The sequence below is a fragment of the Myotis yumanensis genome, unplaced genomic scaffold (assembly GCF_028538775.1).
Source record: "Myotis yumanensis isolate MYYU_CA2020_CCGP unplaced genomic scaffold, mMyoYum1.0.hap1 SCAF_6, whole genome shotgun sequence".
NCBI lineage: Eukaryota > Metazoa > Chordata > Mammalia > Chiroptera > Vespertilionidae > Myotis > Myotis yumanensis.
In genome coordinates this window covers 52,043,069-52,055,294 of record NW_027223757.1, presented here as the reverse complement: position 1 = coordinate 52,055,294, position 12,226 = coordinate 52,043,069, and the positions used below count along the sequence as shown (strand labels likewise).

The following is a 12,226-nucleotide window of genomic DNA, read 5'->3' as shown; positions in this document are numbered from 1 at the left end:
GGGTGCCTGGAGATAGAACATCTGAGTCTTAAAGAAGAGGAGGCATAAAAGGAATGAAGGGGCAATAGCACCAGAAAGAGATTTTTGGCACTCCTGGAATTTAGGGAATGTAGTTCAAAGGCAAAAAAAAAAAAAAAAAAAAAAAAAAAGGCTCTGCACTATCCACTGGTTTCCCACAGCATATACACTAAAATCCAAATGCCTTCTGCCTTCAAAAGGCCCCAGGTGGGCTACCCTCATCCCATGCCTGGCTCATCTTCCCCACTAGCTCCCGATGCTACAGCCACACAGGCCTTCCAGCAGCAATTTTACCTCCTCTGATGGAATCTAGGCTCCATCACTTCCTAATAACCCTGTGTCTTCTTAATACTTACCACTATAAAAATTATCTTTCTACTTCATGTCTGTCTTCTTGTTTGTTAATTGTCTGTCCCTCTCATACACACACAAAATACAATGTAGAGAAGTAACAGACTAGCTCATGAATGAGCTGCTGGGAAGTTTGGATTTTACTCTGAAAGCCATAAAGAAATCACTAAGGCTTTTAAGGGGAGACTAACATGATCAGATTTACACTTAAGTAAGTTCACTCTGGAAACAGAATCCTTAGAGGGAGTCAATGTGTAGCTAGGGATGGGGTTTAGAATAAGTCACTGAGGCATGGAAATTATTTTCAGCTAAAGGCACTTGAGTTCCTGATCCTTTATTTGCCTATAGCAGAGCCTCCCAAAAGAACTCACTTGTCATAAAGCTCCCCAGGAGCAACTCTAATCTCCTGTTAGAAGATTAGAGACTGAGACTGAGCCAAGAAGAGAAGTCTGCTCCACACCCAGACATTTTCCCAGAACTATCGCCCACCTATTCTGCTATGGGCCCATTTATTTTTCCAAAAAGTCATGTTTTTCCATAAGTGCCCTTTCACCAACCCCAAGAACTCAGGCATGGCCTGTGGAAAATGGCAAACGGAATGGATTCATGAGAAGTTCAAATCAACTCAATTGTATCAGGTGACCCATGGGGCATGCAGGACCAAGAAAAAAGGCTCTGAGTTCCCAATCTGACAGAGCATTCACCAGGGTGGTAAAAGGAAAGAGGCTATTTGAAGCTGTTGAGTCCGGGGTGCCTGCTGACCTGTGGCTCAGATGAGAAAAGGATCTGGAAGTTCAGAAGGGCCCTAAGACTGAGGTTGCAGACAGGTTTGAAGTGGGAATTCAGGTTGCTAAGACTGTCCATGCATTGTTGGTCTTTTTTGTCCCTGATCTTCTTGGCTGAGTGTGAGGACACATTTGGGTTTTAGCCTTGGCCACCAAGAAAAAGCCCAAGCCAACCTGCTCTTGTCACCCAGCAGTTACCATTACTGACCACCTACCTAGCAGGCAGTGTCATCTCTAAACTTCAAGTTGATAACGTTTGTTCTTTACTGATGTGAAAAACGGAGGCTTCAGGACTTATCAGAATACTCAATAGTTGTTTGCTGGTTGGGGTGATTGAATGAAAGTGACTGAGCAGCATTTGAAGATAAATTAACTGAAAGCTTTAAAAAGAAACTTTATATCTGGCTTTGGCCTAGGCCAGGACCTGGGTATCAAGAGGATGAGTTTTCTGCCTAAGGAAAGTTTATCTACCCTGTCAGGGGCACTGAACATACCTCACCTACTTTGCACTGGGTCCTGTCACTACCAAATTTTTCCAAACAGCCCAGCTTTGTAAGTAGACTGCTGGCGATCCCAGGGAAATACATTCCCGGAGAAACAGTATTATGGGAGGAGTTTCCTAACCCTGCCATTCTGTCTTTAACCCCTGCAGGCCAATTACTTAATCAGTAACTGGCAAAGCCCAGTCGGAAGCCTTTAGGCCTTGGAAATACAAAAAGAAGGGAGAGAAAGATGGATCATGTGCTGGAGTACAAGGCCACCTGGGGGCCAGGCCTGGCTGATCTGTGGGTTGGGAATATCACAACAAAGGAGGAGCTGGACGTCAGGAATTGAAGGGCAATGTGCCGCTCCTTATATAATTCTAACAAGGTTGGCCCAGCCTCCCAGAGGTGACACCTTTAAACAGACCCAAAATGGGAAAACAAAACAAAGATTTAATGAAAGAATATCTTACATATCTTCATATTTTCAGGGCCAGAATAACATGGTAGCAAAGAGATGGCAAGTTGAATGGTTTAAAAAGTACTGGGTTAGTGCTAGACTGGGGGTTCAAGTCCCAGCTCTGTCCTTTATCAGCTGTGTGACCCTCTACATGTCCCCTAGCCCCCCGAGTCATTATTTATTCATCTATCAGTCTCTATCAGCATGTGAGTACACACACACACACAAAACCCTTCTTTTCCCCCCACCCCAGCCCAAGCCTAGGTAGGTTAAAGAGAAGGGTATTTTTGTGGACTGTGACCACAGTGAAAGGCTCACTCAGCCTTAAGGGCAAGTTAGCATTTCTTCCTTATTTGTATTCTGTGGGGTCAACAAAGCCTAAAGGTTCTATTTATTTATGGTTTTAGGAAGAGGCCTCCATTCTATGGGCAACATTATCTATGGGCCTTTGTATTTCTGATCAATGGAACTACTTATACATTCAGGACCCATGGGTTTAGTAAGAAATTCCAACCCAAGTGGAAATTAAATACATGCATAGTAATAGTACCATCAACAAGAGACTGCAACATCATGAAGACTCACTGTCCATCTGATTAACTACATAGTATGGAGAATTAAATGCAAATAAGACATTCTCAAAGGCATAAATGTGATTTTTATTTATATGTGAAGACCAAATCTTTATAAAATCCTCTCACATCACACTGGCAAGTAACTAAAAAGCATGATTCCCTCTACGAATATTTCCTTAAAATATGTATCCAATAACATTTCTAATGTATCCTGCTCTACCAATGTTCCTGCAAAAAGGTAAATTTGTTCTTGTGCACTTTTTTTTTTTTTTAAAAATCACTTTGAGAGTGATCGAGGTTGGTTCTGTGTCGTCCTCTATTTTATACACTGAGACTCCGAGTTGAGTCTGCCCCAGGAGTCCTCAGGAGAAGTCGACCGTTCCCTGTACGCTTTAGACCAGGAGTGAAAAATCTGTGTCTGAGTGCCAGGGCAGTACCAGGGAAAACCACTCTCATAAGAGAGCTTTAAGGCTTTTGCCGAATAGAGAGAATAAAAAGGGGTTAAAAAAAAAAAAAAGGTAAGGAAGAATAAAGGAGATAAAGAAGAAAAATGAGCAGGAAGTGAAATATGTCACCAAGAGCTATGGGTGTGGGAGACTGAATAAAGCAAACAGTGAACTCTGAGAGAGACACAGTTGCCAAGGGGCTGAAAATTCAGAGCCACACACACCTTATCCAGAACTTGATGTTTCTGCCTCTTATTTCTATTAGACTACCCTATGTCTGTTCTAATATTAAAATGGGAGAGATCTCTGATAAGAATAGAGAATCAAGGTTCTATGATACACTGAATCGTTTACAAAACATCTGATATAAAACTATGCTCTCTGCTCTGGCTGGTGTTGCTCATGGTTAGAGCATCTGCCGGAGCACCGAAGGGTCCCAGGTTTAATTCCTGGTCAAGGGCACAAACCTAGGTTTTAGGTTCAATCCCTGGCACGAGTGGGGCGTGTGCAGGAGGCAACCAATCATTGTGTCTCTTTCACATGAATTTTTCTCTTTCTCTCTCTTCCTCCTCCTCCCTTCCACGCTCTCTAAAAATCAATGGAAAAAATATCCTCCGGTGAGGGTTAACTACACACACACACACACACTCTTTAACTGTATGTATTCAAACAAGCACTGTGCCTAAAGGTGGCCTTGGTTATTATATCATTTAAAACTATTCTGTATTTACATCTATTCCAACTCTGACATATCTTCATATTTTCAGGGCCAGAAGGAAACCCAAGAGATTAGCTATGGAAGGCTGTAGCAATCTGAACTCCTTTTGGACAAGGCAGAACTATAAGGAAAAGGATTTACATTTTCACGAATTTGACCCTCTCCTAAACCTCGCTCAGTTCTACACCATGTTGTGGCTGCACTAAAGTCCCCTGGTATCTCTGGCATATCGGGAGAACGATGATCTCTGCTTACTCTCAAGAAACTGCAAGAAGATGAATCCGCTAATAATTTTTAAATCATTTTAAGTGGGAAAAAACCTGACACTAATGATTAATAGACATGAACTGCTGGAGTCACAGCATTTACACCCAGCAAGGAAATACCACCTGCTGACCTTGGATTTGTGTGTGTGTGTGTGTGTGTGTGTGTGTGCCTCCAGTAACCACCTAAACTGCCACTTCCTCAGACCCTAAGAGAGTACACAGGCTGCCATGGAAACCAGTCTGCACTCAGCTGGACTTGGGTGAGCAGCTGTCTTAGCCTGGTTTCCCTTAAATATTGGGACTTTGGGGAAAAAACAATTTCACTTTCTTATTACATATGGTCTTTTAATTGCTTTCCTTATTATTAGTTTTTAAAGCACAGCAGTTTCCTAAAGATTTAAAGTCCATGTGTCAAAGAACAATCATTACTTTTGATGCAATTGTTTCCAATGGCTTAATTATTTACTGCACGGCAGTTTTATCTGGAGCATGGAAGTTGAAGGTGAGACAGATTCACCTATCTCTGATTAAATATCCTGAAAGGGGCGTTGAGAGGTGCCCAGATACATCCTTAAGAGAACGAAAGTACCAGAGAACACTCCTGGTATTCATGAATCAAGTCTGGAGTGCAAGCCAGGGAAGTGCAATTTAAGCCTCACCTTAGCTGCAGTATGTTTTCAAACCTACAAGACCCTCGGTTTAAAAATAAAATTAGAGGTTCCTTATAAGACTATGGGAATGAAAATCACACTATCCACCTTCAATCCACTTTCTTTTGCACAGCGATGCTAGTCAGTCCAACATCCCACCCACCAGGGTAGATTTCTGAACTCATAGAAAAAGCCCCAGGTTTCCACTGAGCTCAGCACTAAACCAAGTCTAGTAAGAAAGTGAAGGGGGAGGAGCATTCATTAGAGACAGGCATTGCTCATTGTTCAAACTGCACCACATCCATCTCTTCTCAGAGTGAGTCCCTCTCCGCCCCCACCGTCCCCCCTCCGCCCCCTTTTTAAGTTTGAGGGCAGGTAAATGTAAATTTTACCAAAAATAACACAGGGTTATAATGCAACATGTGTCCAGGTCACATTAGAAATCAAGATGACCCTTTGGTGGCACCTTAAGGTCCCAGGAATGGAAGTCACAACTCCTAACCTCTTCCCTCACCCCAACTCCCAGGAACCATATCAGCTGGCATGACTGTTGTCAGGGACAGTCTTTGCTAGAATTGCTGACCAAAGGAGCCTATCTGCGACTCTAGAAAGCAAATGTTCTGATAGAGATTCAGGCCTAAAGCCCCAAATCAAAACCGGGAACACGTGAAAACAGGAGCCTGAAATAATAGAGGAAGTCTTCTGAGAACAGACCACCTATCCACAGCAGGCCCACAGGGAGAAAGGCCTGGCTTCAGTGATGTCTGAGGGAGCAAATTTCCATTTGTGGGTCCTCTTACCACATAAATATACTCAATGCGCTTATTTTATAGCAATATTCTAGGTTGAGCAAAGAACTCACAAGGGAGGATTTTATCAGTGAAGTAATCAAAAGGATCAGTTCTGGATGGGTTTGCCTTGAGGTTAGGTGCCCTGGGGAGCATCCAGGCCCTGGGGAAGCCCACCCCTGAGACAAAGCTTTACTTTCACTTCAATTCCAAGTCCCCAAATCAGTTTTTAAAATGCCCTCTTAAAGGGCTGCAGAATAAACAGGTCCTCTGGCCCCCAGGACAGTATCAAATTACAGGGCTGTTCTTTCCCATATAGCCTCTTTCTCATTTTTCTTTTTTTAGAGTATCACAAATACACCCTATTGTCTGTCTACCATTTCAAATACCTTGCAAATACAACCACATTCTGAATCTCTCAAGTCTCCCAAGAAACTAGGAGGAGCCAACAAATGCAATTTGAATAATAATGAAGTGACAGAACAATTTAATTACCCAAGCTAGCCCTAGGGCAGTGGTTCTCAACCTCGGCTGCACATTAGAATCACCGGGGAATCTGGTGATTCTCCAACAAAAGGGTTGAACGCCTTCATCTACAAAAGTGTAACCACGTGCTCAACTGTGGGACCAATTATGGAGAGTGCAGAAGAGAGAAGTGCACAGGTGCCCACACCAGTTAAAGCAAATGGGGAATTAGCACAAATCCTCCCAGGAGACAGACCACGATGAAAAAGGGTGACTTGGAAAGCTTCTCTCATCTATCAGGCTCAAGGTTTAGTTCACTTTCTTCCCTTTGATTCACTGAATGCAGCACTTACCATAAACAAAATAATGAAACTGTTCTCCCGACAAAGGCTTTGAACAGGGAATTTAAAATAAGTTCAATGAATTCCAATAAAAGTTCTTCAAAATCAACGGTCACAAAGGTACTTTCATCCCCCACCATTTCTTCAAAGTGCAAATGTTTAAAATTAGTTCCTTCTTTGGATGCACACAGCTTCACCTTGATGTTATGTTTAACAGCCTTCTCCGATTGACCTTTTCAAGTGACCTTACAATAAAGAACTTTTCCCTTGCTTTGGAGAAAAACAAAAAAAGATGAACCTTTCTGGAAGCCTAAAAAACTCTCAGCTTCCTTAGGCCTTAAGAATTAAGTAGAGGACATCCCCTCCTCCCCCGCCCCCCACACACAGGCTGAACAATTGCTAAATCCCGCTTCATCAACAGTAAACAGTTGACTTCTGAGTGGCCTGTATTTCCCCACCACGCGCTCTCTCCAGGACAGGCAGTCATGCCCAGGTGGTGACACTGAGCGCAGATAAGGTGTCCTAACAACCGTGTTTGCCTGGATCCGGGAAACCCTCTGCCACTCGACAACTCGCACATCACCTGGGTGCATCTCCGCGGGTGCCCCTAAGCCGCAGACCTGGGCGGCCCCAGGACCCCTCCCGCGACGACACGGGGCAAGACTGACACCCGCAGCTGCCGACGACCCTGCCAGTCACGTTGCCGCCGGCTGCCTTTTTTAGCCACGACATCTGACCTCAGCTTCCACAGCAGCATTCAGGGAGAGGTCCCAGGGCGAGCCCGGCGGTCCCCTTCCCTCCCCAACCCCCAGATCCAGCTGAGAGCTCGGGTGAGAGGTGGGGGAGGTACCCGCCCTGGAGCGGGCCAGCGAGCGCGCGTTTCCCCAACCCAGACTCTTCCACTCTCTGCTCTCCCCACTGATCCCGGTCCCCCCATCGCCGCTTGCACCCGGGCTCCCCCATTTTGCAGCTTGCCGTCGCTCCTCTGGCGCCCTCCCCACCCCCACCCCGCAACTCCGTTCTCCTGGATTCCCTCCAAGTCCGCGGCCCGCGCGCTCGGCCCGGCCGGGGGCGGGAAGACAGAGGCGGGACGGGGTGCCGGCTCAGGACGCGCGGGGCTGGGGGCCGGCAGGGGACCCCGCGCTCACCTCCCTCCTCCGCCCCGCTGTCCGGGTCGGCATCCGAGGAGTCGGGCCCGTCCCCGTAGTCCGCCAACCCCACCAGCTCATCCTCCTCGTCGTCGTCCTCGTCTTCCAGCTGCGGCTTCCCCAGCACCTGGCTCATCGCGCCCACCGTGCGGCGGCCGAGGGTGGCGAGTTCCGGGCGAGGGGCTCAGCCTCCTCCTGGCCGCTCGCAACCTCTCTGAATTGGGGTTTTGTCTGGAGCGTGGCGGGAGCCGGCGGAGGCGGGGGCCGCGAGTTCCCCCGGCGGGCGGCCTCCGGGGCTGGGTCCCGCGGTTCTCTGCGCGCCCGGAGCCCCCTCGCCGCCCCTCCCGCCGGCCGGCGGAGGACTCAACCGGAGCGCGGCAGTTCCTCCCCGAGGAGGGAGAGAGACTGCGTGACCCAAGTCACCTGACACACACTGTCACACACTCACTCACACACACACATGCACACACACCCCGCACGGGTGCGCGCGCGTTCTCCCGGGCGCAGGCACCGCTCGGCGGGCGCAGGGCTGAGGACGCGCACACACTCCTGGGGGGTGGGAAGCAAGACGGCGCCGAGCCCTCCGCCCACCCAGAAGCGCACACGGACACACGCGGGGTACTCCCGGGCCCGGGTGCAGGCACCTACCACGGCTGCGCGCCAGAGGCCCCCACGCGCCGCTTCTGCACGTGGTCCCCGCACAGGCGAGCGAGCCGGGGGCCTGCACACCCTGAGAACCTTCCCTCCACCCACCTCCGACCTACACACCCTACTTTGGGCAGCCATCTCCGGCTTTTAATCCTTGGGGAGGGCTCCCGTCCCAAGTGCCCCCCTAACACTGCTGTGCCTGGGTTCCCACCCATAGCAGCGTTCCTAGGACACCCTGTGGATGCTGAAGCGCCCAAGAAGAAAACTCAGAGAAATGCACTGCAGAGGCAGTCTCCATCGCAATTGCCTTTCAGTGTGTCTTCATGGTTCAAAGTGCTTCCCACCAAGAATATTAAAAAATCAGGCCTACCCAGATGTAAACGTTTCAGAAAAAATAACCTGCCTCCTGGCTGCCTGGACTGACTAATTCCTCTGCAGTGTTTTGGAAAAGGCTCAGGTATAACACACCCGGGGGCTACTCATGGTCATCTCATCCTGTTGCATAGACTGTAATCTCATTTCTCACAATTAAATGTTTCAAGGCTTTTGTGTGGGGTCGGGGAGATGGTGTCTGCGTGAGGGGGGACAATTCTCATATAGGAATAGCAACAATATGGGGGTGAAACTAAAGCCTGCATTCCTCCACAAGCTTTTCATCACAGGACGTAGTGTACCCACCCTTTCTGGTTACTGCAAAAAGTCACGTGAATGAACTGCCTCTGTCAAGAACAATAAGAAATAAATCCTGCTGGCTAGCCTGGTGATACAGATCCTACAGGTGCCAGCAGCTCAGCAGGTGGTGTGGGGGAGGAGAAGAAGAGGAAGGGAGCTGAGGCTGAGGCTCTTGGAGCCCAAGGGTGCTGTCTTTGTAGGGAACATTTGTTGAGCACCTACTATATGCCAGGGACTGAGGGGGAGCGGCAGGGTGGGCGGGGGCGGGGGGGACCGGGGAGCCAGACCCCTTGATACTCAGAACAGTGTGCCTGCCATGGAAGAGCCCTCAGCCTAGCAAATTATAACTCATGCTCTGGATTTTGTATTGGTTGTGAGTGTTGAAGATGAATACAAACACCCTCTAGGAGGCGGCTGCTTTTTAATGGAAAGGTTTTCAGATTTTCCAGGTGGAGTAGTATAAGTTGATATGACTGTATCGATCAAGATCCTTCCCAGGAGGAAAATAGATGGCACATGCAAAGATTTTAACTTAAAAGGCTTTCTGTGAAGAGACCATTTACAGGGGTGTGGACGGAGTTTAGGGAATCAGCCAGAGCTTCGCAACAGTGGGAAGAGAGAATCATGTCTTCAAATAGTAGGAGTAAGGAAGGGCTCTAGAGTCCTGGAGAAGGGACACAAAATAGGAGCTGCAGCTGATGAGGAGGCTGCCAGTACCAGAGCCATCTCATGTAGAAGAGAAGCAGTGGGAAGAAATACCCTGGCCTCTCTCTCCTCCCACCCTCCATTCTCCTGGAAATGCCTCCCGCAGGCGAAACCCAACTGGAAGACAGAGGTCCTAGGAACTGGGAACCTAGTCCAGGACACAAAGATTGGCCAGGGAGGGCAGAAAGTGGGTCCAAGGGCCCGACTGGCATGGCTCAGTGGTTGAGCATCGGCCCATGAACCAGGAGGTCACAGTTCGATTCCTGGTCAGGGCACATGCTCTGGTTGCCGCACATACTCAGTTTGCCGTTGTGGGCTCAGTCCTCAACGGGGGTTGTACAGAAGGCAGCCAATTCGATGTTTCTATCTCTCTATTCCTCTCCCTTCCTCTCTCTAAAATCAATAAAATATATTTTCAAAAAAGAAAGTGGGTCCAAGTGTTGGGCAGGTAGGGTGGGGGCAAACAATGTAACCAACCAGCACAAGCAGGTTCTACTTGCTCTTATAAGAGGAAGTTTCTCCAGGGGTCATTTTCCTACTCCATTTTCATTCATTCAATCAAAGGAAGTCCCCAGGAGGAAGGGCTCTCCCAGAGTGGGTTTCAAGACGTTTAGCTATCCCAGAACAAACCCACCAGCCTAGCGCAAGGCCTTTGAGCTGGAAGCCAGTCCAAAGTCAGCCCAGACCATGAAAGCATCCCTGGCTGGTTGCCAAGTGTGTGGGCCCCAGGACCCCAGGGGTTCCAGATAGGACAGTTTCTAAGCCAAAAGCCCCACTGTGCTTGAGTCCCAGAAAGAACAGAGATAGCTGATGATCCTCTGCCTTTGCCAAGAAGGGAGAACTTAGGGGGAAACACCAGCAACAGATTGGAGCACACCCTAAGATATCTGAGAATTGGACCATTATTGAGAAAATAAGGGAACAAACTCACAAAAAAAGTAATAAGATCCAAATCCTCACTAATGTTCCACCTCAAGGTAGATAAAAGAGTCACAGACAGGTTTCAGAGTTTCTAATTACCTGTCGTTTCAGAAATGTACGGTATTGATAAAGTTGGAACAAACAGAACAGGAAGGATCTATTGCTTTTCTTTTGCTGTTATTTCAATACTGTCAGCTTTCAAATTAGGAATATGTTTTAAAATATCTTAAAAATAGAAGTTCTTAAATTTAAAAGGTCATGTATGTGGATTCTTTCAGAATTTAAATAAAAATAGAAAACCACTACAAATGGAAAACCTTTTGGAAACAGTGTAGAATCTGCTCAGTAAATTGGCTATGGCATTGGCCGCTCTCTGGCCTGAGCTCTGGCAGTGTCTGTGATGTCTCTCGGGGAGAGTGGGCTCAAGAATGTGAGGATTGCCTGGCCAGTGTGGCTCAGTTGGTTGGGCATTGTCCCATGCACTGAAAGGTTGCCGGTTCCATTCCCAGTCAGGGCACATGCCCAGGTTGTGGGCTCAGCCCCTAGTAGGGGGCCTGTAGGAGGTAGCTGATTGATGTCTCCCTCTCTCTGTCTCTCTCCCTCTTTCTCTCCCTAAACATAATTTTTAAAAAAAGAATCTGAGGATTTATCTATGGGCTACTCATGGTCTTTGCTGTTGTATGTAACCATGGCAGGGTGATATACACATACATAATAGGTGTTTAATAAATATTTATGAAATGAACAAAAGATAGTACATGGCCAGCTTTCTACACAGAGCTAGCATATATAAATGTTAATTGATTTGAGAATGAGAGAGAGGGAGGGAGGGAGAGAGAGAGAGAAAGAAAGAGAGAGAAAGAGAGAGAGAAGCATTGGTCAGCTGCTTCTGGCACACACCCTAACTAGGGATCAAACCCACATCCCAGGCATGTGCCTTGACTGGGAATCGAGCCAGCAACCTTTAGGTGCATGGGTCAATGCCCAAGCAACTGAGCCACACTGGCCAAGGCCAGATCTGGTATGTTTTTGAGAGAAACTTTTGGAAGATACATAAGCCAAATTTTCCACTTATTCTAAATCCTGGGAAATGCTACAGTGAGATAAATATGAATTGTGAGCTACTAGAGTACAACCAATGAGCAGCCTTGCAAGAGATGATGACTCTTAAGCCTTCATCCCTTCAGTACTGCCTGAAGACTTGAAGGAATTACAATATGACTATTAAATGCTTACTTTATTTTTACCAACTCCTCCTTCTAAAAAAAATGTTTAACTTTTAGAAATATTTTGTGATATCATGAAAGATGAGCTTTGTCTATTGCCCATTATAATTTTTGTTGTTATTAATGTTTATTCTCACATGTGGATATTTTTCCATTGGTTTTCAGGGAGAGTGGAAGGGGGCGGGGGGAGAGAATCATCGATTTGAAAGAAAGACCTCTATTGATTGCCTCCCGAATGCACCCTGGGGCCAGGGATCAAACCAGAAACCCAGGTTGACCAGGAATCGAACCCACAACTCTTCAGGGTGCAGGCTGATGCTCTAACCACTTAGCGACACCAGCCAGGGTGCCTGTTATAATTTAACCAACGAATGTTTACTGAGATTTTCCATGAATAAGGTCCCATTCCAAAATAATATAAATTTCAAAATATCCCATTAAGTAAGTGATATTATAGTCCTTACTTTAACAGAAGAAAACAAGTTAAATAATTTGCACAAGGTAGCATATAGAGTGGATGGTGAAACTACTTTGGAACTCAGTCAGACATTAGATATGATT

General features: G+C 47.0%; 1 protein-coding gene across 1 annotated transcript in view; it reads right to left on the bottom strand.

Moving 5' to 3' along the window:
- Nucleotides 1-7,894, bottom strand: part of RRAGD (Ras related GTP binding D) — a 37,337-nt gene extending 29,443 nt beyond the window's left edge. The window contains exon 1 of the mRNA XM_070418095.1: nucleotides 7,494-7,894. Coding sequence (XP_070274196.1) covers nucleotides 7,494-7,629 — 136 coding nt within the window. The 5' untranslated portion in view covers nucleotides 7,630-7,894. The remainder of the gene's footprint in view (nucleotides 1-7,493) is intronic.
- Between the last annotated feature and the right edge of the window lie 4,332 nt (nucleotides 7,895-12,226).